The 27,332-nt window shown below is 48.9% G+C and overlaps 1 protein-coding gene across 1 annotated transcript; it reads right to left on the minus strand.

Annotated features, from left to right (window-relative positions):
• Positions 1 to 27,332, minus strand: FSCN1 (fascin actin-bundling protein 1). Its single transcript, XM_073361913.1, has 5 exons — positions 26,316 to 27,332; positions 7,183 to 7,339; positions 5,032 to 5,153; positions 4,439 to 4,606; positions 1 to 2,823 (listed from the first exon to the last, which is right to left on the minus strand). The coding sequence occupies exons 1-5, from the start codon at positions 27,136 to 27,138 to the stop codon at positions 2,621 to 2,623; spliced, it is 1,473 nt and encodes a 490-aa protein (XP_073218014.1). The 5' UTR covers positions 27,139 to 27,332; the 3' UTR covers positions 1 to 2,620.

Here is a 27,332-nt window from a genome sequence, read left to right on the forward strand (position 1 = left end):
TTTCCTTGTTTCCAAATGCAGGTTTTTATTGGTCTGTCTCCACTTGAAGCTATTTAAGTTATACAAATGGCACTTACAAAACATAAAAAAACTCAAAACTGTTAACAAAATTTCAGAGTGAGATGTTTTCAAAGCCATGACACCCGATAAAGGAGACTGAAAAATTCTTGACCTATTGTCACATGGAAGAAGCCAGAGCAGGAGTTACATGGTTCGAACTGCAGCTAGGAGTGGGGAGAAAAGGGCCACAGTGGATGAGAAAGCCAGCAAGCGTTATGTGCCAAGTCACAGGATCGTTCAGGATTTCAGCAGGCCACCTGTTTCTTTAGAGGCATCTTTGTCCCTAGAGCAGATTGTGGTTCAAACACTGACAGATCACCCCTGAATTTGAAAGAAGGTAGATGAACCCAGAGGTAAAACCCTGGCATCACAACAGGAGCGGAGATGATGGTAGGGAGCCCATCTCATCCCCACTCAGATTAGGGGTGCCAGCTGCTCTCTGAATAGAGAGTTTAGCACCAAGCTCCTATAGGAAGGACCCATATAATGGCAATGTGGCTTTAAGGCTTATGAACCCCTTCCCCCTACCTTGCCGCCGACCACTAGTAGTGGCCCTTTGTTTTGGCACAGATGTGAAGCCACAAGCACCATGCATGGTTTATAGCTTAGCAAGGCATGGAGATGTGGACTGACCCATGGGAGCCAGCCACTGGAACACAACCTGTGGCTGTGATGCAGCACCTTATATCTGGAATACATCCACCTGTTTTCTCCCCCCGCCCCAAAAATCGGTCCAGGCTCAAACTGGGACATCTGGTTGGCCAAGTACAAAAAGGTAGGCTATTTAGGTGGTCACAGGGAGTAGACCACCACCCTTGGAAAAGCCTCAAAGGGCAAAGTGCCTTCTGATACCCTAAAGAGAGGTTTAGCATTACCTATTACAAATGCACACATTGTTAGAACTCTAATGCAGAGAACAGCTGATAATAGTGCTATGGAGAGCATATATAAATAGACATTAAAAATACTGTTTTGGTCCTTTCTGCTTCCAGTAATGTTGCTAAGTTTTCATGCCATCAATGCAGAGTTGGCACTTGGGTCAGAGACACTGACTAGTCCTCCCCCCTGGGGTGGCAGAGAGGAGATAGCTTTATCAGACCTATACACTAGAAATGGGCATTTTACACTTTGCCACCACACTGTTCTGTGGTGAGAATTAAGATTCCAGTAGGGTATGAGATAAGAAGTGAACAAATACCACTGTGCAAAAGTTGCTAACGAGTTTTCTATTCTAAACTGAGATCTGCAATTTTTGCTTCCAGCCACTGTCCAGGGAATGAGAAATATCAGCCAGTTTACACTGCTCCTCTCCTCCCACTGCTCCTGTAGCCCAGGAGACTTGGTTGTTGGGTAAAAACCCCAGAGATATGGCAGCTGGTGGGGCAGTCCCGCTGTGTGCCAGACTCACTTGACTCCTCCTGAAGGCATGGAGAGGAGGCGGGTCAGAACCCTTGTAAGGCCTAACCCTTGCTAATCAATAGGCAAGTATGCCCACCCTGTTCAAGTTCTACTACCCCTTTTAAACAGCCACAGGGAAATCAAATTCCCAGCCTGGCTGGCAGAAGTTTTTGTAGAGGAAGTCTTCCCCAGTTGCACACAGGTGAGCCAGAGGGTTGCTACCAATTTCACTCAATGTGTCCAACTACAGTATCTGTATCAATTCAGAGAGCCTGTCCCCTTCCAAAAAAGTCTAGGATTAGCACTAAGGCAGCTTCATTAGCCTCTCAGGTGCACATCTCAGTGAGATGTGCTAGAACCTGCTGAGACAGGCTCCAAGATGCTCCTTGGACACTTAGAAGCACACGTGGGGCACAAGGGGAATTGATGGAGCTGGGAGTCCGAAGCCTTCTAGACTGATTGGCCTTAGGAGAGTTTCTAGATGAACCCCCTGCATGTCTTTCCAGTTTTGAGAGTTAAGCTTGCTAGTCCTGCAGCTGGGTATGATCTGCTAGATCACCTCTTCTGCCCCCACTAGGGACTGAAAATATTTATCCTTCATAAACCAAGTGGGAAGAAAGTTTCTTCCCATGCTGGGAACTATGGAGAGCACATTTAATCATAGAGACAGAGATTAACATAACCCATCTCACCTCCCTTGGTCTGAGCAAATACCAGGAGCGTGGGATGCTGGCACTCAGATTCTCCAGCTTTGTGCAAGCTAGCCCTTGCTCAACAGCAGCATAGGCATTGGCAGTAGAGATTGAGATATGGTGCCAGCACTCCAATATGGCACAAGAGAGCAGAGGTGATCTTATTCCCTTTAGTTTTAGGGGAAGAGGACAACAGAGGTGATGCTCAGAGCCAGGGTAGAGGATGGCAACTACAATTTTGAAGCCCAACACAAACCCAAGGAAAGACCCCACTAGCTCTATAGACAAGTTGCATTTTCCCTAGGTCACTATCCAGTTAAGAGATAAAGAAGACCAACCTCCAACAAATTGGATTGGCTTCTATGGCAGGAGGGAGCAGCAAGCCAGTCTGAAAATCTTTTTACAGAGAAAAAAGAAACCAAAAAAAACAAAAACAAAAAAATATTGGCAAGGGGGAAGCTAAAGTGCATTTAATATTCCCAGAGGGTGGAGGGGTCGATTGCATCGGTGGAAGCCTTGAGGACACCAGCATGGTCACCCTTCAGGTATTTGCCGTTGGTTTTGATAGCCACTTTGTTATAGTCGCAGAACTCGAAGAAGAAGTCCACGGGTGTATCGCTGCTGCTGGTGACAGAGGACTCGCTTCCCACCATCCAGTATTTCCCAGTGGAATCTGCAGATAGGGTGCGGGGGGAGGGGAGAAAAGCAGCATCCTGAATGAAAGATATCTGGGATGGACGCCAGAGGCTAGAGAACACTGCCAAGCTACTAAGCTGAACTGAAGACGACAAAAAGAAGTGTTGTGAAATTACAGATAGGAGGAGAGGTGGTGCCATTACAATCCACACGAGTTGTGATCCACAGTATTGGACTGTTCTTTAGAGAGATCAGCTCAACATCCAAAGACTTTTAGGACATTTGAAAGGAGAGCCAGTTTTGCAGCCTGAGCTGTTCAGTTTGCCCATGGGAAGACTGGAGAAGGCCACTCAAGGCCAGCCTGCTTGTTTCAAAGTTTCTTGTGCTTCTTAACTGAACCTGAGTTCTTGACAGCTTAGGGGAGCCATGAGACCCCATGGGTCACTGAAATCACAGGGGGACAGAGTAGCACCTATGCTACCCAACACTCAGTCTTGCTCCTAGTGACTCCAGCCCAAGTTCAATGGCAGTGACAGGCTCACCCCCAGCCAGCGACAAATGTCACCTTATTATAGTCCAAGATGTCTGGTTGTTGGCAGTCTCCAGGACACCAAGGGCTGAAGAGCTAGAGAGCTGTCCCTCTGCAACAAGGCTGAGGATTCACAGTACAATAGCAAGGGGGTTTAGGTTTCACTGACATGCCAGAATTGCCTTGGATTAGGTTGGTTAGGCAGAGGCTTAACAAGGGGAACCTGAACAAGGCAGAGATCAGAAAGGAGTCTCCTAGACTCAGGCCACCCCAGCAAAGTGGTAAGCCAATGGTCACTCTAGAACAGTGACTCAACCTTTCCAAACTACTGTACCTCTTTCAGGAGCCTGATTTGTCTTGTGTATCCCCAAGTTACACCTCAAACTACTTGCTTACAAGACAAAAATACAAAAAAAAGTGGCACAGCTGAAAAGTTACTCATTTTTACCATACAATTATAAAATTGACTGGGATATAGATATTGTATTTACATTGTGTATATAGAGCAATATAAACAAGTCATTGTCTTTATGAAATTTTAGTCTATATTAAAAAGAAAAGGAGTACTTGTGGCACCTTAGAGACTAACCAATTTGAGCAAATAAATTGGTTAGTCTCTAAGGTGCCACAAGTCCTCCTTTTCTTTTTGCGAATACAGACTAACACGGCTGCTACTCTGAAATTAGTCTATATTGATTTTGCTAGTGCATTTTATGTAGCCTGTTATAAAACTAGGCAAATATTTAGATGAGTTGATGTACCCCCTGGAAGACCTCTGTGTATCTCCAGGGGTACCGGGTACCCTGGTTGAGAACCACTGCTCTAAAGGCAGCCTAGATCAGACCTCTAAACCTCCTTTAAGTCCACAGAAGAGAGTCATCCAGCAATGCAAAGAGCCTCCTGGTCATTCTACTCTATGAAAGGGTGCCACACAGCATTGGTCTGTGGTGTAGGAGATTAAAGCTGTATAGCCCTTAGGATAGTAGCACTGCTAATGGCCAAATGATCTCCTTCATGCATCACGTCGTTACTGTATGAACAGCTGGGCTATTCATACAAATACAGCCACAGGGGACAATGTGGGTAGGTGGAACCCCCAAGGCTGCATACCAGCAGGACTGACCTTTGATATTGTATGCACCATCATTGAACTCCAGTTGAAAGACATCATAGGAGGAACGATTGCAGTCCAGGGTTCCAGTCACCTTGCGGCAGCCAATGAAACCGTGTTCCCCACGAAGGACAATGATTGGCCTGTTAATCAGCTTCATCAGGAAGTGTTCTGTCTCACCTACCCCAGCCAAAAAGGTCAGGGGAAGAGATGGAGGAGAGAAGGGCAGTTAGGTACCCGGCTTGTTAAACAGATCCAGATTCCCTGGGGGAGAGTACGAGAGATGTGCCATGGAGATTCCCCTCCGCAAGGCATCCCAAGCTATCCTCTCAAGGTTCTAGATTTGACTTGGGGTGGGTGAAAAAACAGCCAAGGTGATTAGAGTCAAACCCATTGACCACCTCCAGTCTGGTGGATCAGAACCTGGGAGAGGAGACAGCCACCCTGCTCTTTGCCACCTTCACTCTGACAGGCCAGGGGTGGCAGAACAGTAGCCCAATCAGTAAGGTCAGAGGTCTCTAGCTTTCCCAGTGTCACCCCAAGCTCTTCCCCACCATTACTTTCCCAGAAATCACTAGCCTACAGAGGCCAAGGCATCCCCTCACCTGCTGCCTCAACAGTGGCTGCGAGCTGCCCGTTCTTCTTGGCTGTGACATACTTGCCATTCGCAGCCTTCAGGGTGATGCGCTTGTCGCACCATTCGATGTCAAAGTAGCAGCTGGCGTTCCTGCCACAGCAAAGACAAACAGCAGACAAGCCATTGGGAAGGGAAGAGCTGTACTGGGGACCATTCTCCTCCAACAGAGGGGCATCACAGCTTGGGGCCCATGGAGAATAGCAAAGCCCTATCCAGCCAGGCAGGGCAGCTGATGTTTGAGATCCTGCATAGGAGGGTCTGGTGGACTTATCCCAGCATCTTTTCTAAGGAGTTTTAGGGTTAAAAGAAATTCACTATCTACTGTGCAATTTTAGGCTACAATTTAGGTCTGAACGGCCAGCAGTTAGTGTAGCAGACTATACTCTTGGCAGTAATCTTTGGGCTAAGTTCCCCTTTGTTCACCTGATAGTTTAGCCCTAGGAGTTTGCTTCCATGGTCTCCTTCGTGACATGTCAAGGCTTTTGCCCTGTGTAAAGAGAAGATATAGGTTTTACCTGAGACGGGCTCAAGGAAGACATTCTGGGGTGGTGGAGAGGGAAGTCAGACACCTTCTGAGATCTACTTTAGGACTCCAGTCTAGATTTGAGAATCTGGAGTCTTGTTTCTCTATCAGGCCTGACTTGGGGAAATTCCCTCATTTTGAGTTCCACAAGGACTATCCCCATATGCAGTTAAAGATTATGAGATCCAAGGGGATTCTTTGAGGCAGTGCCTAAGGACAAACTGGAAGTGGCAAACCTCAGGCCCAGGTTTCCTTGCTAGGAGGGGGTTTGGAGAGTGTTCAGTTACAGAAACTCAGGCTCACTTGCCCAGAGGTTTTGGGCAGAGGGACTGAAGAGTCACCTGGAGTCAAACTGACCCTCTTGCTAGGCTTTGCTTTGGGTGTGCAAGTTCCACAGTGCAGGGGAACCACATCCATCTGGTACTGGTTACAGAAGGCAAGGACGCTCTTAGGTATGAATTCCATTGAGGAGGAAGGCACTCTAGACCACATGCTTTCAGGACAGCTGCTGTAATTCCTAAGTGATCAGTGTCCCCCCAGCTTTGTGCAGTGTTTTAACCAGTCTGGTTTGACTGGATGAAATAGTGAGAAGTCTCACTTGGTGTACCACCACTCAGTTTAGGTGAGGGAGGATCATAAAGGGTCTCTTATTTTGCCTTGCCAGGCCTGCTGTCCCAAGGACACCAAGACAGACAGCAGAAAGTACAAGATTCTGCTGCACCTTCAGATATGGATGAAGCTTGCTGCATCTACTGTACTCTGGAGAAGCTGATGGAGTCTTGGGGCAAAAGGGAAACTTGGTGTTGGGGTATCTGCTTGGAAGGATGGAGTGCCTGATCTTGGAGGGCAATACTCAAGACACTGGACCAGGGCCCATGCAGATAGGACAGCTATTATAAGGACCTAATATTATAGTTCTCTTGTGTAGATGGGTGGGTTCTAATCAAGGCTTTATTTTCACAAGGAAGGTATTAGACCCATTTCTGGCACACAGCCTAATTTACATCTAAGGGTTCAGATAGGAACTGCAAAGGATTATTCCTACTTGCCTCTAAAGGGCCTTATTACAGCCTTCTGTAAAGTTTGGCAAGTTGACTGCTCCAGATACCCAGTTGTCCTTGTGTCAAACAGGCCCAAATGAGGCAGTGTAACAATTCACAACAGCTACTGTTTGCCCCCTCCACTCTAAGGGGAGGGATGCTTGCAGAGGATTGGGGCCTTATCAGGCATGGCATCACTACCCTACTAGGGCCATGCGTAGGAATGCTGCACACCTTCACCGAGCAGCATCTCTTGCCTGCATATCCACTAAGTGCATTTGTAGTTGGAAGTGAAGACATTAGTGTTTCAGCCTCCTGTGGAGAGGGACAACCTTGGGGGTGGACCAGTTGCTTTCAGTCAGACCCTGGACTCAGGCATTTCTACCCCAGTGCTGGGGTATCAGGGCCACCTTAGAACAGATGGCATTCAGAGGGTAGAACAATTTTGTTTCTACATGCAGATGAGACCCCTGGATTCTTTGGCTCCAAAGACAGCGACCAAGCAGAATGCCCTGCCCGCTACAAGCACTGGACAGAAGACACTCTAGAGACTTACTTCGCTGAGGCAGTGGACTGTATCCCTCCATTGGAGGTGAGGGTCCAGTATTTCCCAGTATAGGTCCTGAAGGCACACTTCTTGGTGTCCTTGTTAATCTCCAGTTGGAAGGTTTCTTGGTCACTTTCCTCATCCTGATTGGCTGAAAGGTCCATCCCTATAGGAGAAAGTCAGGAAACTTATCTTGTGGCAAGAAGCCCCCTCCCCATGAGACTGACCCCTCCACTCCCCCACCAACCCAGTCCAGCTCAGACTGGACAGAGCAAGGACTATTAGAGAACAGCCCCTAATGCAGCCAATTTTCAACATGTTTGTTAGGGACTCAATGAGTTAACTGAATCAGCAGCACAAGAATATCAACCACAAGAAAGTGGGGCAAGTTTCGCAGAAAGGTTCTGCGACAGTTTGCTTACTCTTAGCGAATCCCCCTTAGCTGCACTAGTACCCCATGCATAGGCTTTCTGCAAAAAAAACAAAAACAAACAAACAAAAAACAAAAAAAACACCATCCATGGAACAGTTTTCCTTACATTAAGATTTTAATCTGGATGCTCAAGTAGTTGGAACAGAACATTTCAGCTAAGTCTGCAAACAGCTGAGCGTGCTACTCTTGGCCCTAGGGCAGATCAGCCCATCAAATGAAAACGAGAACAAGGGGAAGTTACAATTGGCTACTAGATGTTTTCATGTGTAAGAGATGCTAAACTAGTCAATCCATACTAGTAAATCTTGCTTCAGCTACGTGACTTTCCACCACATCTGTAGACTTTACAGCATGCTTAAAACCAGGGCAGGGGCTTCCGTGTGTTAATTGTCAAAGCACTTCCATGTTTCCTAGTCATGCTGCAGCACTGGAAATCAGAGGCTGCAATATGGCTGAAACAATTTGGACCCTATTGGCTGTACAAAGGAGGACAGAATTCAGGGTGTCATATTGTGGTCAGGTCCCTCCATCCCAGAACGACAGAAGTTAGTGTCCCATCTAAACTCCTCTCTACTCTTCCAGGTCAGCTGGAAGAGATTAACAAGGATGTCAACTGGCCTAGACTAGCATCCTGTACAGTTGAAAGGCACTCCATATTAAAACTGGAATCATAGGACATCTGCACTGGGCCACTTTCACCCTAGATCCAACTCTTGAGCCTGCTTCTCTCCCATCCCAACACACTGCCCTGCTCTGCCTGGCTTGTGCATGCTGGCAGTTCCTTGTTGTTCTAACTGTACTGTCTGGCCTATCATTAACTCAGGCTAGTCCTCTTGCTGCTGCTCTGTGCAAAACTGCACTGCTTTATCCTCCTGTACACTGCTACCCAAACAGCTGCCATGGCACCCTGAGCCAGTCTGGCCCGGTGAGATACTGAGAGGCCTCACTTGCATCTGACCACAGGCATTTATCCTCAAGAAAATATGCTTAGTCAATACATGCTTGGGCCAAGTATCCCTGCATAGAAAGGGAAACTCACCAAGCTTGGCAGCTTTTTCCTAAAAATACTTCTGGGATGTGAGTCACAAGCAAGCACTTTGGAGCCAAGAAAAGCCCAGAGTAAGATTCCAGTGTCAGACTTCAGAGAATCTTAGCAACCTACTGCTTTTGCTTCTATTCCTGGAGCCTGCCATTCTCCACTGGGCTTTGGAATCAGAACTGTGTGGGTAACTCTGCTGAAATGAATGCTAGCAACTGAGGGAACAATCAGGCTGCCCTAGATGGACAGGGTTTTTCCAGGAAAAATATGGAAATGGCTGGTTATTGAGAACAAGTTGCTCGCCCATTAGCAAGAATGAAGTGCTGAACTTGACAAGGATTCCGGAGCTGAATTAAAGTGGGAGCATTCAACATAATTGCTCTGCAGTGTGTGTTTTAAAGGGCCATGGTCTACCACCAAAATTAAGTTGCCATTAAATTGTGTTCACAGCATCCTTCAGTGGGATAAGGTAGAATATTTTGTGAAGGGCTTTTTCCACTCTGATGTTTGAGGGTCCTCCTCCAGTATAAAGCCTGCCTGTCACCTCTTCATTAATAAGAGTGGTAGCAAAGCTGGAACTGAAGACTTGCAGAGCTGGAAGGGAGAGAACAAAACTGCCTATATCAAGTGCCTTCAAATGCACAGGACAACTGACTAGTTTTCCTCTAATCTTTCATCTCTTACAATCTTGAGGGTTACACATAGTAGTTGGCATAGAATTTTCAGAGTCAGATTGTTTAAATTAAAGGGATGTGGTGGCCAAACTGCAAAAGCCATGAGATTAGATAGGCCCAAAGCTGCACTTCCATAGAAGGGAACAGGCCTAGACAGAGGCAGGCTAGTTAGACAACTGTTATCTAGTCAGACATCAGGGTGAAGAGTGCCTCCTTTGTGAGAAGTTGATAGGGGCAGTGTTAAGAGATAGCTAGGGAAGGGTCGGGCACAGCTTCAAAGGGTTAGCGATCCCTCCCTAAACCTTCACATGCATTTAATAGCCAATACTGAGGCCAGCTAGGTCTGGTTTATAAACTGATTAACTGGAATGATGAGCAAAGCACTTTGCTTTCAGCTTTTTGTTTACCGAGCTTGGTTAGCCATAATCTCATGATTATGAGCCATGTCTCAATTGGCTTCTTGTCGGTATCTTTTCATCCAGGCCCGTCCCTCTCAGTTGAACTAGTGTGACTAGTCAGTGCAAGAATACTGCTGGTGCGCATCTGCACGTGTGTCAAGCATTTGGGGGGCAGTCTGAGCCGGCCTTCTTTCCCAAGGAGAGATCCTGCTTACCTCTTGTCCTCTCGCCCTGCTTCTGAGCTCTGTTCTTCACAGCTCAACAAGTTGTGGGCGTCAGTGCCACCTTTGAAGGTCCCTGGATTCTGGAGCCAGCCAAGAACCAGTCCAGTCCCTGGCTTTAGCCTTGAGGCGCACTTTTTGCTGTTCAGAATAGCCAGAGCACAGCAGTGCTCCAGCCGCGCCTCCTTTGCCAGGGTTTAGAGTGGTTTTCAGCAGAAATATGCTGCCAGAGAAGCCTCTAATGCTGGGGAAATCCTGGGGGGTTAGATCCAGCTGATTTATAATGCCTTTAACCTGGCTGAGGTGACTAAAGGGGCCAAAATCAGGGCCTTTGCCTCTGCTCAGGTCAGCCCTGTTGGTGAGCCTGCTATCTGAACCAGTCTGCCCCCCCCAGGAGAATTCTCTCTTTTGCCTGAGCCTCTCCTCCAATATGACCTTAACTGAACAATTTGCTCATTCACCATGATTTTGACATAGCCACGACCAGTCCCATGTGCTGCAGAACTCAATGCAAGCCAAGCAGACAGCATGCCAGGCATTCAGCATTAGTGTGTAGGAACGCAATGGTTTCAAAAGGAAGCTGTGTGGCATGTTTGGGACTGATGTAAGTTATTTATGGTGCTGGCAGCAGTGACTATGCAATGATCAGGTGACAAAACATGGATCAGAGGGAGGGATAGCTCAGTGGTTTGAGCATTGGCCTGCTAAACCCAGGGTTGAGAGTTCAATCCTTGAGGGGGCCATTTGGGATCTGGGGCAAAAATTGGGGATTGGTCTTGCTTTGAGCAGGAGGTTGGACTAAATGACCTCCTGAGGTCCCTTCCAACCCTGATATTCTATGATTAGCTGAGACAGGTTTGAGCCAGATGGGAACATCTCAGGTGTGTCAGCTACAGAGAATGAAGAGCTCTACCAGGTTATGGGATAGTGTCTTCTGCTAGAGCCACCAAGGCCCAGTCTACAAGAATGGTTTTAGGAAAGTCTCTGATCTGCAGCTCAATAGGCTGATGTGTGGAGGGAAGAGGGGGGGAATTTTTACAAGTTCTCTGTGCAGACACAGCCAGGAGGTCTCAGTGCAGCCCACTTGATCAGATAGCTTATGGGAGGAGAGGGGTAGGGTCCTGACAGGACAAGAGTTTTGGGTAAGGACCTTCAATCCCCAGCTGTAGGTCTAACTTTGGAAGGGGCACAGCTCTTGCTACCCACTATGCTGCTACCCCCCCTTTGCCTGCAATTTTCCATGCCTGCCATTTGGGGTTTGCTCCTCTGTGCTCAGCTGTAGTAGAAGCAGCTAAGGCTCACTCACATCTGGAAGTCTATTTGAATAAGCCTTTACACAATGGCCATACACTGAGGAATGCAGTGAGTCAGAGGCTGGCTCTGGCTGGTCTCCCCCCTTGTAGGGAAGGAGGGGCAGAAAATAAGGCCTCACAGAACCAATGAATGAATGTGACCGCACCAAGACCTGAGTAACAGGAAGAGTTTGTCTTAAAGGACTATGCAATGGCCAATTCTCTTAGTTCTGACAGCTTGCAGGTTGGGGGTGCTGCCCTCACCCTGAAATCCCCCCCCAGCAAAGTGGGAAGGAAGTATAGAATATTTCTTGGATCTTGGGTAAACAGGCAGAGGTGAAGGACATTAAGGTGGCAGCTGGCAGGAAGAGCCACAGAAAAAGGAGTTTTGGTTTCCTGCTAAGTTCCATGGAATTTCTCAGTTCCATTTGATAAAAACAAACATTTAGGGTTTTAGTTTCTTTCACCTCTGCTCTCCCCTCTAGAAGGGGATGTTTTCTCTCCCAAACCCAGTGTTCCGTTAGGAATAGAATGGTTTGGAATTTAAATGGTTTACATGAGACGGAATACAATTACTGGGGAATTTTTCATTCAAAGCTGTTTTGACCAAAACTCTTTGGCTGGCTCTACTGGCAGGGATGATCCTACTCCAGCAATGATTTTGGGCCACTGCTTCTGTTTGACAAGCACAATCAGGCCAGCCCTAGGGCAGCAATGAGCAGCCTTCCCACAGATGGAGTAGTCAGAGGAAACTGCACAGAGAAGCCTGCTCTCTCACTAGGTAGAGTCCTATGTTCTAGCACTTGAAATTTGACCAGTTCTTCCTAGTCTAACAAGGTTCTAGTAGAACCACATGCTCCCAAACAAGGTGTCAACCTTGCTTAATTGGGGGAAGGGGAGGAGGTCAGGTATATATAGTACTCCCCCATCATGGGGCGGGGGGGGGGAAGCCAGCAGTAATTCTCTCCCCTACTCCTTTTCCTTATGGAACACACTAAGTAGAACGCTGTAGACCAGGGGGTTCTCAGCCTTTTCTTTCTGAGCCCCACCCTGCAACCCAACTCCACAGCCCACCTGTACCACAGCTGGTTTTCTGCATATAAAAGCGGGGCAATTGCCTGGGGCCCTGTGCAACAGGAGCCCCTGGGAAGCAACACTGCTCAAGCTTCAGCTCTGGGTGCCGGGGCTCAAGGCCCTGGGCTTCAGCCCCATGCAGTGGGGCTTTGACTTTCTGCCCTGGGCCCCAGTGAGTCTGATGCTGGCCCTGCTTGGCCGACTGGACCCCTTGAAACCTGCTTGCGCACACACCCCCTCCAGGAGGCCCCAGACCCCTGGTTAAGAACCACTGCTGTAGACTATTCTATAGTTGGGAGTGGAACAGGAAGTGAATCTGATAGTTTGCAAGTTATGCAGCTTCTAGAAGACTCACTGTCTGAACTGCCAGTAGAAAAACCCACTTGACTATTGACAAAGGTGATTTAGGAATTCCTTGTAATTGGTTTTCTGGACCAGAACTATAAAATACTGCAGGGTTTTATGCAATTGCAGAGAGGGTTAACTGCAATTTTTGTAAAACCCCAAGACTGGATTAAATGTCACCTGCAGCACCTTGTATTCCAGCTTGGGTACATTTTGCAGAGCCTCTCAGACCTGCTGAATCAAAGCTCTTTGGGGTTAAGTTATGCATGTTCCATTAACTGTGGATTTCACCTATACACTGCATCTCCCCAGAACCAGCCTTGAGGTTTTAAGAGGATGCTTTCCATGGTGAAAGCTAAGCACGCCAAGTTTGCTCAGATTGAAATTTGGCTTGTCTAGCTATCTGTAGAGTCTTATGGATACACAATACAATGCATATGCTAAATTAAGGGCTCCAAGCACTAAGCACCAGCGTTTAGGGGATATGCTGGTCCATTAACCAAATTCCCAGTCACTCACTTGCTCCATGACCTTTGCGCCATCTTTTGCCCCTCTAGAAGCAGGCAGCATACCTCACGTGGTGTTTTGTGGAAGCATGGAGTAATGCTACACTGAGAGCAAAGGTCATTAAAACACATGAGCAATGGCTTCACCACCCCCACAATAGGAGCTCAAAAAACCCCAGCAAGCTGAGTTTGTTCAGTGCAGCTGGGTTAGTCACCAGTCGCACCAATTTACCAGGTAATTGGTGGTGCTCTCTAAATGTTAAGTGGTCCATAAATAAGATGGTCACTGATGTCTCTTGAAGGTGGTTAGAGGCGATATTGATCTGGATAATCGAAGTGTTAGGAGTGTGCCATGGCTCAGTGCTTTGAGCCTCTAACCCACTTCTCTCCCCCTCCCTGCTCCAACTTGACAGGGTTAGTCTGTGGCTTCCATCATGTAAGCTAAAGAGAAAAAGGAGTACTTGTGGCACCTTAGAGACTAACCAATTTATTTGAGCATAAGCTTTTGTGAGCTACAGCTCACTTCATTGGATGCAAGCTAGTTTCCCCACCTAGATAGTGGAGTATCACCTATGCATTTCCAAACAGACATGGAGTACAAGTGCCAGGCTCCTCTCTCTCTCTCTCATGCTGAATTCAGTTTGACTGGCTAGTGAGCTGTGGGAACAAGGAGGGCAGCAGGAAGTAGTGTCCCAACTCCTAAACTAGACATGGAAATCTAACTCAAGCCCCACTTCTTGCACCTGCAGCAAGGTCAGCATCAGTGGACAACTACTAAGACATCTCTAGCCTTTCAAATGCAAGAACAAGGGCACCTTCTCTCCACCACCCTCCCATCTGGAATTTAGCAAGCACCCAGCATGACCATTTACAGCTGCTAAACAGGCACAGGCTTGCCTCCGAGCAGTGGAGTGGAGTACCTGGGGACAGAGCACAGTTGTGGGATCACCAGAGCCCCTCATTCTCTTCTGCTCCCCAATGCTAGGTACATTTATACTGCAGCTGGAGGGGTCATTCCCAGCTCAGGCAGGCACTCCCATTAGCGTCGATCCAGCTAGCCTGCTGAGGATCGCTCAGCCACTGCCGGTGGCACCATGGCAAGTACAATCCCACCTGAGATCCAGGAGAGTCGGGCAGCTTTTAAAAGCTTGTCAGCTCAGAGCTACCACGGGGATATCTACACCAGTTGGAAGTTACATCTCCAGTAGGGAGGTCCCCTTGCACTCTGCATGCTCTGACCTTGCTGCTGGGGTTCTAGGCTTTGAAGGAGGCTATTGCCAGCTGGGGCAGAGAAAGAAGGGGAGCTGGTAAGAGCTGCCAGTGCAGAACAGACAGAATATGGCTGCCCACAAGCCTCTCTCACATTATTTTAGCAAGAAGCTGAAGGGGACAGCGTTCTGTGCACTGCATCTCCAGGTGCAGACATCTCCTTGAACTGCGATTGTAGCCTTGGTTTTGGATATGAAATGTTAATGTACATCACTGTACTCCCAGGAAGATCTGTTCTTGGCTTCCCTTAATCCAAAATAAGTCATCTGGAGGGATGCTTTGCTCTGTATGGGGAACAGTGCTGGGTTGCAGAGGGCAAAAAGCAAGACATGCCAGGAGCTAGATTCTGCCTTCCTGGGGTTCCTCCTTCTCCCTTCAGCCCACAAAAGGGCTGAGACTAGTACTCTAGTCACTCAAGTCTGGAGGGGGGTTCCAGATGCCACTTATTTAGATCTCTTTCCTGTCAGAAAAATAGGCCATGCCTGTCCTGCTCCAGCTGCATTACACCCATTGACAGGGGGTTTGCAGAACATGGTCTCCATGCAACTGGAGAACTTGAAGTCTCCCAGCCTTCCACATCAGGGTTTTAGTTTTAAATTATGAGCCACTGTTTCCCCCCCCCCACCACCACATCCCTGCCTTCTATCTAAGCAGATACTGCATCTGCATCACGAACTGGAATGTAGGAAAAAGAGCCAACAGCTAGATAGCTACCATGAAATCGTACTGAACAGAGACCAGCTTCCCATACACTATGGCTCAGCAGGAACCACCTGCTGAGGTACTTGGAATGTATCAAGAGTTAGCCAAGAAACAAAAAGAAAAGGAATGCTTGTGGCACCTTCGAGACTAACCAATTTGAGCATGAGCTTTTGTGAGCTACAGCTCACTTCATCGGATGCATACCGCATCCGATGAAGTGAGCTGTAGCTCACGAAAGCTCATGCTCAAATTGGTTAGTCTCGAAGGTGCCACAAATACTCCTTTTCTTTTTGTGAATACAGACTAACACGGCTGTTACTCTGAAGCCAAGAAACAGTCTCCCACCTGGGGGCAGGAGATGAAGTGGGAGTGATAAAGCAAATCTAGATAGACAATGGTGCGTTTCTTTTTTCATTTACAGACCTCTAAAAAATTTCAAATGGAGGTATAGATCCCATTGGAAATCTTAGCCTGTGGATCACTGGGAGCTGCAGACCACAGGTTGAGAACAATCAATTTAGTGCTAGACAAAGCACTGGCTGCCCAGAACCCACCCTCTTCCCCACCACCATTCAAGGGTCAGCTGTCCATCTGATAGTCCCTTGAGACAATCCAAGTATCAGATGTAACACACTGGATTGTAGGCCCATAGGTGGTCTTACTCACAGGGAATAGATCAGGTTGTGGGAGGAGAGAAGGTTCTTGGAAGCCCTCTCCCCAAATGCCAGGCCGGAGTTGGGTTACATAGACTCAGCAGAAAGGAATGCAATTACACTCCAGCAGAACAATGCTTCAGAGGGCTGTAATGGAGACGGAACAGGAGGTTTGGAGGGTCACAGCCATGCAAAATTAGGGAAATGTTGCATGGTAAAGTATCTTGAGTACCAAACAGGCTTTTGTACCCACAGCTTAGCAGCTGACGAGGGGGAAGAAAAAAAAACAAAGAAAAAGCCTCCTTTCCTGCATCAAGGATTAGCTAACTCTAGGGATACAGAGCAGGACTACTTGTGGCATCTTCGAGAGTAACAAATTTGAGCAAAAGCTTTCCTGAGCTACAGCTCACTTGGCTGCTATTCTGAAACCTGTTTAGGGATGAAATTGTTCACTTTGGCCAGCTGGACCTTCTCCTCCACTGGTCAAGGCTAGATTGGTTCATCCCCACCTTCCAGAGGATCTGGAGTGTAAGGAGAAGCCAAGGTCTCACCCACAGCAGCTTCTCCCCCACAGCGAGTGATTCCAGGGACATGTGGCTGAGTCAGTGTTACTAGTCAGAGGCTTTTACCATCATCCCAGGCTGTGCTGCAGGCAATTATAGTAATATTAGAAGCCTTAGGGCTCCCATTCTGGTAATTCCTATATCCCTGTCCCTTGCTCTGGATAACGTATGCAGACAGCTTATAAGTACTCCAGCCCCCCATGCACCATACACCACTTGGTGTCTCGCCTGTTGCTTTTGACTTTTCACACCAATCAGCAAGTCTTACGTTGCTTTCTGTGTAAGAGCTTTGTGCACTCATTAAGCATTGTGGGAGGAAGACAGTGATCAAGAGAGCAAGGCAATTGTTGCTTTCTGACCTAGGTGCATTTAGGGGTGATGTGTGAAAGATCAGAACCCCAACTACTAGGTTGTGTTGCCTAGTCGCCTCTCAACCTCCCCCCCCCCCAGAGGGTCTATGCTCGATAAGATTAAAAGGCAGATGTCCAAGCTGAGAGGTGGGCATGCTGCTCACACCTTGAATTTGGCACTCTGCCTGATTCTAAAGCCAGAAGCAATATTATATTGAAAGAGTTTTCAGTTGTTATCCCAGAGCGCTCTGCAAATACCATTACCGTCAAACTTTAATTACTGCTCTTTGTAGATTTCCAGTCTGAAATCAGCATGACTCCTCCTGACCTTTACAGAGCTGCTAATTAAAGTTAGAGACAAGAGGGAAATGAATAGGGAAAGGACCAAGAACTAATCTTCAGGGAACTCCAAAGTGGATAGAAAGCCACTTCAGGAGAAAGTCTGATTGGTTGGAGAGGCTCTTGCTTTTGGCCAGATGGATGCAGTAGTCCTGTGGTAGAGGCTGCACTAGGTGTAAAGGAGAAGCCTTTATCAACAGAAACGATGTAACTGACTATTGAATAAGGTCAGACAAACCTAGAGAAAAATCCACCCAGGATATGGAATGAGGAGAGTGGAGGCAAGGGAAAGTTATGCATCTCTGGTGATTTTTTTTTTTTTTTTTTTTTTAAATTAAGTTGGACTGTGGCAGGTTTCATAATTAAGAATCTGGGGGAGGAAGTTGTCCAAAGCAATAGGAGGAGCAGTGGCAAGGAAACAGGAACAAGAGGTCTCGGAAAGTCACTTCCTAGGGCAGTCTTTACATGGAGAAGACTCCTCCTCACATTTGGCAAAGAAAAGTCGGGGAGGGCAGGAGAACTTGGGGTATTAAAGAGGGCAAGGGGATTGCCAGCATCTTTGGAAGCCAGGTGATAGGAGGAATTAGTCTTTGCAGCTCTGGTGAGAGCTCCCAGTCTTACCTTGGTGCAGGGGGATTAACGACATTGTTTTGAGACATTTTGGAGCTAGAGGGAGAAGAGTGGTCTGTATTTTGTTGTGCTATTAAAATAGTTTTAGATGAGGAGAATTCATGCCATTAGGGAGCGTATCTCAATTACAGCACTTCTACCAGGAGTGGACATCACCACCAAGGCATCTTGGTACAAGCATTCTTAGGCGTTAGTACCATTAACAATGAGCCATATGTACATCCCCAATTGTTCCCTGCATCAGGAACATTACATAACAAAAGAATTCTCTCAGCCCCAACCCCTCTTTGCTTAAGCTCCCCCAAGGGAAGACAGCTGTGGAAACGGACAGGAAGAAAAGCCAGAGTTGGATCAGGAGAGGGATTCCTAATTCCCTAGCTGCCAAGCTTTCCCACTGCTGCCAGCACAACAGGCTGAGAGATTAACCTCTCAGTACCCCAGGGAGGCACAGACTCTGAATGAAATACGCTTGTACATTCACAGAGTCAAACAGGTCTTCCAACATCATTACTCAGTGGTGAAGTATTCTAGCAGCACCACCCTTCCCTCTGCCCTGAGCCTACTACACACGGGGTGGTAAGTGATGGATACACTCTGTAGCTGCTGGAAAAATTCAGGACCCCTAAACAAGGCCATTTCTAGACAGAAATGAGGTAGATTACCTCTGAGAGAGGGGACCCATTTCACTGCTCTGGAAGTAGTTTCTAGATGTAGATCCTTATAGTGAGGTGCACAAGCTAAGCAGCATTCAGACAGTCCCCTATATATAGACTGAAGCAACCTCTGAATTTCTGTAGCTTGTATTAGTGCAAGTTATTACAGGATGGCAACAAGTAGAAAGCTGAAAAGCGTGCAAGGAGACCTCACGCAGAACAAAGGGACGGAATTACAAGTGCACACCTGCCTTTTCCGTTAGCTCCCATGGCTCAGACTCCAGCAACATAGGCAGAAGCTTAAGTATTCTGGGAATTGGTACACAGCAGGCAGAATTAGTTGCTGCCCAGTGCTTGGAGACTTGAAGTAAATGATGCAGCTTAGCATTTGCATCTATAGCTTTAAAATTCTTATGTATGTACTGAAATTAGAGCTCTATGGTGTAAGTAACAATTCAAGTGACATTAACCCACTACAGAATCTGCAAACGCTTGTTATCTATAGCACAACAGACCTCTAAGCCCAACTAAGATGGAGACCTCTGAACTAGGTACCATGTTCCAGAAGAGCTTGAGGCTTGCCTACACAGAGTTGCAAGGATTTAAACTAATGGGGTTATTTTAAGCCAGTGCAAAAAGAGATGTTACTGATTTATAAACCAGGCTTGGTTAATTAGATTAGGAACGGGTTTAAATTCAAATAAGTCATAACTAAAATGAGGGTATCCAAACAGGGGTTTTTTTGCCTAAACCACTTTGTGTTTCGGCTGCCCTGACAAGTAAAGTAAAGGGTTGTCTAAACACAAACTGGGCAAGACAGAGGGCACATTCTCAGTGTTACTAGTGAGGGATTGAGGCAGAGAGATTAAGTGACTAAGATCTCAGGAACGCTGTATAGCAGAGCCAGGAACTGCATTCACGTCTCCCAAATCCCAGTCCAATGTCTTAACCACAAGGCCATCAACCCTCCCTGAAGGGTTATTCATAGATCAAGCCTCTTCAGCATGTTAACCCCATCGGAGAAAGCAGCATGTCTTTCTTTGTGGGGCTATATGGTTACAAGCTGGTTTTCAGATTTGCAGGTTCTTCAGTTCCAACTGGAGAATAAGCCACCTAAATAATGTTACAGGGCTCTGCAGGTCTGAGGCCTCCTGACCCACTGAGTTAGGCTTCAGGTGACCATCCTGGGGCCAAATCTGGCTAAAATTAGAACTACTTCATTAATGGCCTGAAAGTCTTGAGGTGGAATTCTGGGTCACACGTGCACTGCAGGACCAGCAGCAGATCCAGCAGCATGACGTGGGTCCTTCTAGTAGGGTAGGCAACACATTCCATTCAAATTCACCACTCAAAGGGTCAAGCCCCTTGAGTATTGGCACATGGGGGCTGACATTAAGCCAGATGTACATTCATGCTACCAATGCAGATAATATATGCATAGTTCCAATTTCCTGGTCTGCAAATAGAACACGAACAACTAGGCTAGTCTAACCTTGAGGAGACCAAAACCACTTCCAGCATGAACACACTTGCTAGACAACAGTGGCTAGACAACATACATGGCATTTATGCAGTGCTTTCCATATGAAAATTTCAGGGCACTTATGAACCCAAAGTAAGCTTCAGAAGGCATCAGTGAGGCTTAACCTCTCTATCAGTAAGAAGGGTTATTCAATTGACTCTGGTTAGGATATGTCTACACTGAAACCACACGCGTGCACACACGTCTAAAAGCCCAGGTCAATTGACTCAGACTCATACTAGGGATTAAAAATAGCAGTGTAGACATTCCCATTCGGGCTGGAGCCCAGGCTCTGAAGCCCAACAAAAGGGTTAGGCCTCCAAGCCTGGGCCCAAATGTCTACACTGCTATTTTTATCCCCATAGCACAAACCCAGTCAGCTGACCCAGGGTCTGAGATGCTCTGCCATGGGCTTTGTTTTCTGTGCAGTGAAGATCCACCTTAGTGACAGAGCAGCAGATTGAACCTAGGTTTCTTGATTCCTATGCTACAGCAATGAAGGGATGCCCTTAAGGAGGTAGCCAGCAAGTCAGTCACATAACTGAAACAGTATGGAGATAGACAATTAGAGGCCAACTCAAAAGAAATCCAGCACTCCAGCAAGGCACGGTTACAGCTGAAAGATGCATCCAAACCTGCCACCCAACACTCAAGTAGAAGGGCCTCATTTGTGGCCAAAGGACTCCTCCTTGAACAACATGCTATGCTGAAGATTCTAGAGAGCTCCAGTGTTGTGGCATTTTACCCAGCAACAGTGTCCGTGTGGAGGTCAGCATGACAGACCTTGTGTCTTACTACCTGAAGGGACCTGCATGCTTGGGTAGGACTCCGTGCTCCAGTGCTAATTTAGCCCAGATACACCACTTACTTCCCACCCATGCCCAACTGCTTTAAGCAGTCATTGCTGTGGGTCTGCCAGCAAAACTAGAAGCATACAGGAAAGAGCTGCCAATGCTGATGGAGGGAATTTGGCAAGCCATGAACTCAGGAGCCTAGAAATAGAACCACAGTCTCACCTGGGCCAAGATCCAGGGCACTTGTGGGTTTGAAGGCATTTTAAGTTGGTTTCAACTTCCCTTTCATCTGAACTTCATTCCCCAACTCTTGAGGCTACACTCCTCACTTTCTGGCAGTAGGTACAGAAGCTCAGTTCAGAGGACTGGCCTGTACCCCTCATTGCTTAGCTTGGATGCATGGGATCTGGTTGCTTAGTCATTCTTGCCAGGAGACCATCCCCCCACCATACCTGCAGCCCTGCCCAGACTAGTTTACAATAAAGCTGCTCTGGGTATCGTACCTCAAGTCTTACACTTGAATGGCGACTCCTAGTTAAGGAGAAGAGACAGTTTGTTGGGGCCAAGTCTGGACACAACCACTGGTAAATAGACTGAAGCCTACGCAGGCTTTGAAGAAATGAGGTCTGCAGAGCAGTGGCTAACGCAGCACCCAAAGAGGGACTTCTCCTAGAACTATGCTCTGGTTAGAGTCCTGGATGCAGCGGCAATAAGGAGTTCTACTACTGCATTGATTTCCAACCCCTTCCTAGCCCCCCCATTAGGTAGGTTTGGATCCCCATATTAACAGCATAGCAGGTCATTTAACCTCTGTCAGGGCAGAGCTGGGAACATATCAAGAGTCACCCCCCTATTCCGAGTATTAAGACAGCGTTGCCTCTGGCTCTCTAGCCAGGTGACTGCCAGAAGTAGGTGAAGACTAAGAGGGAAGGACAATAGGAGCCCCACTTACAATTGGCATTTAGCTACCAGAGATCAGGCACTAACCCACACCTCTCTCTGCAATCACCTGTCCCCAGTGTACTGTGAAGGCCAGGAGTCAGAAACCTCTCCAGAATTCAAATTCCCCTTCCCCACAAGCAGCAGAGCTATGGAGATCACTTTAAACGGATTGCTTATGCAGGCTAGCTTTGATCACTTTGCTCAGTTCCTTCCTAACCTCCCCCCCCCCCAGCCCCTCATGCTTCCTGCTTCTGGCACACAGCCTGTAAATTCACTTGATGTTCCATCAGGTCAAGCCATGGTAGAAAGTATCTTGCTCTGACAACATATGGAGGGGATAGGGTGACCAGATTACAAAAAGTGGCTGATTTTTCACACCTGCTTTTTTTTTTGGGGGGGGGGGGGGATTGTTGCATATATAAGACCCTAATATCAAGGAATCTGGTCACCCTAGAAGAGGGTGATGACCCACTCCATCACTCCTGTGTCCAATAATTAAACAGGGAAGGGGAGTCCTGTCTGAAGGAGCCTCCCACCAACAGAAGAAAAGACATCTAGTAAAAGCTCAGCAGCCGTGGGGGTGCTCTCACCCCAGGGAACCTAACTCCCACACAGGAGGCTTTGTTACAGCAGACCCAACATCCCCAATCCCAGAAAGAGGTGGTTTGTTTATCTTCCAAACCACATCTTATTTCTAACCTGAGATTAGAGGCTGACCTTGATATTTGCATATGTGAGCACCCTGTTAACATAACCCCACTCTCCTATTCCCTAGAAAGGGTAGTCTGTCTCCTAGATAAACCAGCTCCTTCTGTGCTCTTGGCAGGCTTCCCAGGTAACTGGGCATTTCTTTCCAAGTAGTCTAGTTGATTACACCTTTGTCTGATCTCACCTGCTCCCCAGGCAGACTGGGTTTCTAAAATAGCCTGCAAGCAGTTACCTGGGCATAATCTCTCTGGAGGCTTTGTAAATCAGAAAAGGAAGCAGACAAATCTAGATCATCCTCAAAAGAATTATACAGTCACTTCTTTTCCATGCTGCCTGCCTGATAGACCTGTTTGATTTAGGTTTCTGGCTGATCCAGCCAGGACAGCTTCAGAGTCTAGGGTACATTCCTAAATCCTGACTGGGAAGAGGCGATTAGTTCTGTGGCTCTTCAGGCAAGCCCTGAGGGAGCTTTAAATTCATCTCCAGGAAGGATCTGAAGCACCCAAAGAAGTGGCGAATCAGAGCTGCCTCCCAGTCATCAGGCTGAACTCCCACCATCCCCCACTTCCTGTCACGAATCCCCAACCCTAGCAGACTTTTCCTTAGGTTAGTGAGGAATGAATCCCTGATGTTCAGGGCTTAATTCCAGGAGGGACTGACAGTGTGGTGGTGTGGGGGAAGGGGTGTGTGTTGTGAAGAGCTTTTCCCATTTCCAAGTGTTCTCTACCTGAGTAGAGTGGCAACAAAAGCCAAGTGATCTCTGCTAACTCAGCACTTGTTGGGCCTGTGTTCACTGATTTCAGCTATCCCTGGGGCTGCATATGCTCCAACTTCAGGAAAACCGACAAGCCTAGGCAGTAGCTATTATAGCTCTAGCTGTAAAAGCTATCTGAACCCAGGAGCTCCTCTGGGCTTCCTGTGGGAGAGTCTTTCCTTCCCTCCAGATACCCAGACACAAGGATCCTTTCTCAGAGGCCCTTTAAGTCTATCCACTATGTGTCTAACTTCTAGTTAGGCCAGGCAGAGCCCAATTAGTGGAGAGGTAGCACTAACAAGGGGCAGATGCTAGCTAGGCCTATGCTCACACCAAACTCAGTATTTTGGAGGGAGAGGGGGAAACTAGTTGAGGTTGCAAAGAACATAGGGAGAAAACCCTTTGGTTTGCTACCTATGTTCTTTGCAACCTCACCAATGGTGGTGGGAGACAAGTCACACCAAGGTACTGCTGCCCTCCCCAGTGCAAGGGGTGAGGGGAAGAAGAGCATGACCCCCAATGAATCAGTTCAAAATACAGATCTTTCAGGGCCAGTATCAAGTGTTCATTTAGGATGAGACTCCCTTAGTCTTTTAGCCAGGTCACTCAGAGCATCAGTCTCCAGAGCATCCTCTCCTCTGCAGTATCAGACAATAAGGACAAGCTTATCAGTCTAGTAGGGGAAAGGGCTGTCTAGGAAAGCCTCCCCTTGACATGTGTTTTTAGCTTTGTTTCTAATTAACCTTGGAACAGAGGGAGAAACCAGCAAGGGACTGAAAGAACAAGCAAGTTGTGCCCCAGCTGAGCTCCACAACTGTTCATTGCTGCTGCTGGCTAGGATTAACCAAGCGGAAACTGGTTCCCTGCCTGAAACATACTTAAAGGAGAGATCATATTGCAGCTAATCATTCCACTGCTACCCATGACAGTCTTGAGAGGTATGAGATGTCTTTCCCCTTTATGAGACGTCTTTCCCCTTTAAGGGGGAGACTGAATGAAGCTAATGCAAGAATCCAAACTGGGATCCATCTGGACCCATGAACCAAATCCCTTTCTCCCCCATCCCAAAGGTTTGCACTTTGGGCTTTTAACATGTGCCAGAAAACTTATGGGAAAAGTCAGGGGAACAAGGGACCCAAATTAACAGGGATATAGCCAATGTTTGGTCTTCTTGCTCCTGGTTCTTCCTACCCCCCCCCCGCCCTCTTCAAATTAAGGATCAGGCCCAGAAGAGAGATTCAACAGGGAAGCAGAATGCCACATAGACTCACTAGTCTGGGTCATTTGACCCGTTTCCGCCATAGGTGATGGAGCCCACAGCCCCTTTCACTCCTTCCAAAGTGAACAGAGATTTCCCTGCTCTGGGAAGACTCCCCAAGACCTTCAGGCAGCCCAGCCACATTGTTTGGGCTTCTCCACTCATAGCCACATACCACACCCTGAAAATGAGCAGTGTTATTTCCACCAGTGCTGCAAGAGCCTTCCTCCACTTCCTTGGCTTGTAGAGAGGCATTCCCTCTGCAGCCTGCTGTAAAATGCGCCTATCTGACCACTGCTGAATGCCTCCCCACCCCCACCATACCACCCCTCCTGACATCTGCTTTTCCAATCCCAAATACTCCAGCGTGACAAAAGACTGGAGCAGCAGCTCCCCCTCCCCCCAATGAGCTCAGCAATAGCCATTCTTTCTGAACCACAAGCCCGCCCTTGTTCTCCTACCAGCCTCCCCATCCCCCTTACCCCCCCCCCCCGTTTGACTGGGCAAATATTAACTATCAGCCAAAGGAACAGTTGATATTTTTTGGAGTTGGGTTGGACATGGTTAAGTCAGTGAATTCCCTGTAGCAGTCTGCGGAGTAAAGACAGAACAGGCAGTCATCCAACCATTACAGACACTTGAAGTGAGGGGAGGTAGGAATCCTTGTGGTTGCACATCCATTTTGGGGATTTTTCACAGAAGGGCTTAGACCGAATTAATTCCTCAGCCTTCACACACATATGGAAAGCCAAGCTGTTACCATGTTTATCTGACCTGTACCACAAAGCCAGGCAGTTTGTAATGTACTGGCTCTCACCTACACAGCTGACGTATCTAAGATAGCTTTGATCAATACCCTCTCACCCTGCAGGAGGGGAACCATTTTACAGTTCCCCCTCTATGTTGTTACCAGCCTTAAGCAACTGGTGGTTAAGCTTGTGGGTGCAGAAGGTGCAAGATGGGACCTGCATTAAATGCTTAACCGCACCGCTTTGTGCAGTCTCTCTAAACTCCCAGTTAAGAGCGTGCACACATGGAGCGCTATGGTCAAAAATACCGCACAGGGTTCTTTACCCTTCATACACAAAGCTGATCACTTCTGCACTCTATTAAAGAAAAATCTGGCTTCCAAAGGGAGGGGAGGAAAACCTCAGCAGGCCCGGCCAAAGCGGCAGCAGGCAAAGGCAATGCTCCCTTTGTGTGAGCTGAATGTAGGTCATGTTTTCGCTGCACAACCAAAATCAGCCGCTAGACACCGAGTTTCAGTTAAAGCCCTTACATAACCCTGCCAAATTCTGCCCTGCAGCGAGCAGGCAAGGGAGAAGCCTGTCTGCACAAGCCAACACGCACTGAAGGGCCATTGCCGTGGCCCGGCGTAAGCAGCCAAGCGGGACTAGGAGGCCAGCATGCACACGCGTCCAGGGGAGTAGCTAGCCCCCGAACTGTAGGTCTGGGGCTGCCCAGCACGGCTTCCCCCTGCACACAGCCCCGGGGGAGGGGCTGCCGGGCAGTTCTGCAGAGCTCCAGGAGTAAGTGGGGGGGGGGGGGGGAGACGAGGTCTGAAGCAGCCCACTAGGTCATGTTAATCACAGCCCCTTCTCTGGAAAGGGGGGGCAAGCGGGAGATTTGGCGAGGGGCCGTTCTGTCGGGGGTTGAAAGTAGCTGCTGCCGTGGAGGGCTGAGATCCCCTGGCCGCAGCTGGTCGGGCCGGCGGCTCCCGGCGCACGATGAAGGCAGCGAGGACTTGGATGAAGCACCGGGGCCAGCCCCTGCCGCCAGCCCCGAGGCGCACGCAAGGCGCTGGAACGAGGTGGATCCCGGGGAGGCGGAGAGCCACGGATCCCAATAAGGCCAACCCTGTACGCGATGGGAACCGCTTTCCGAGCCAGGGGGTGGGGCAGCCCCGATGGGCACAGGCCCATCGCAAGCGAGGTGTCCCCCCGCCCCCGTACAAAGGCCTGGGAGCTCGCCCGAGGATGCTGCTGGCAGGGAGGGCGGGCAGCGGGGGGGGGGGGGTCCTTACCTTGCCTGGTGGACACGTTCCTCTCGTTGCCGGCTCTCAGGACCACCTGGGGGCAGCTCTGCTCCAGCACGAAGAGCTCGTCCTTGCCCACCTTGGTGCTCTTGCCGGCCTTGAGGGTGCCGCTGGGCCCGGAGGGGGCCAGGTAGCGTCCCTCGCCGTCCCGGAAGGCCACCTTGCCGGACCTGAACTCCAGCGTGTAGCCGGTGCCCTTCTCGGGCTTCTCCACCAGCCGGCCGTCGTGGCGGAGGAAGCGGTGGTCGCAGGTCTGGACGCTGTAGCGCTGGTCCTGGAAGACCAGGGTGATGAGGGAGTCCACCCCCCAGGGCACGTCGCGGTCCACAGCCATCTCCTCCTGCTTGGCGCTCAGGTGGGCGTAGCGCTTCCTGGTGAGGCTGTAGATGTTCACCTGCGGGTGCATGGCGATGTGCACGCTCCACTTCTCGGCCGCCGACACGGCCTGGGCGAAGCAGGAGATGCGGTCCTCGGTGCCGCCGAAGTAGCGCTTGTGGGGCTCGGACTGCAGCGACCAGCGCCCGTCGTCGTGGGCCAGGATGACAAAGCGGCAGTCAGCGGCCGTCTGCTCCCGATCGCAGCTCACGTTGCCGTCCTTGTCGGCCGCCAGGTAGCGGCCCAGGTGGCTCTTCAGGAAGACCACGTTGGAGTCGTCGCCGTCCTGCTCCAGCGTCCAGATCTGCTTCTTCTTCATGCTGGGCGCCGAGGCGTTCACCTTGAAGCCGAAGGCCTCGGCCGTCAGGTACTTGTTGCCGCAGTTGATGAGCCCGAACTGGATCTGGAGCGGCGCCGAGGTCCCGTTGGCGGTCATGCTGGCGCAGCGACGCGGGGGGGGAAGCGGAGCCGCTGGGGCTGCAGGAGCCGGCTGGGCTGCAGCGAGAGAGAGCGAACGCGCGACAACAGGGGGTGGCGGCGGCTGCTGCTGCTGGCCTGGGTTTTCTCCACGCCTCCCGCTTCCTGCCTCCCCCCGGCCTTTGTTCGCCTGGACCGCGCGTCCCCCCCGGC

The sequence above is a fragment of the Lepidochelys kempii genome, chromosome 10 (genome assembly GCF_965140265.1).
Source record: "Lepidochelys kempii isolate rLepKem1 chromosome 10, rLepKem1.hap2, whole genome shotgun sequence".
Lineage (NCBI taxonomy): Eukaryota > Metazoa > Chordata > Testudines > Cheloniidae > Lepidochelys > Lepidochelys kempii.

What these genes read in the sequence shown, in the direction of transcription:
- FSCN1 (XM_073361913.1), bottom strand. Translation starts at nt 27,138, where the DNA reads ATGACCGCCAACGGGACCTCGGCGCCGCTCCAGATCCAGTTCGGGCTC. An exon ending in AGCCACTGTTGAGGCAGCAG is followed by an intron (nt 4,607 to 5,031) that starts GTGAGGGGATGC and finishes TGGCTGGGGTAG; the next exon opens with GTGAGACAGAACACTTCCTG. An exon ending in TGGTGCATACAATATCAAAG is followed by an intron (nt 2,824 to 4,438) that starts GTCAGTCCTGCT and finishes CCCTATCTGCAG; the next exon opens with ATTCCACTGGGAAATACTGG.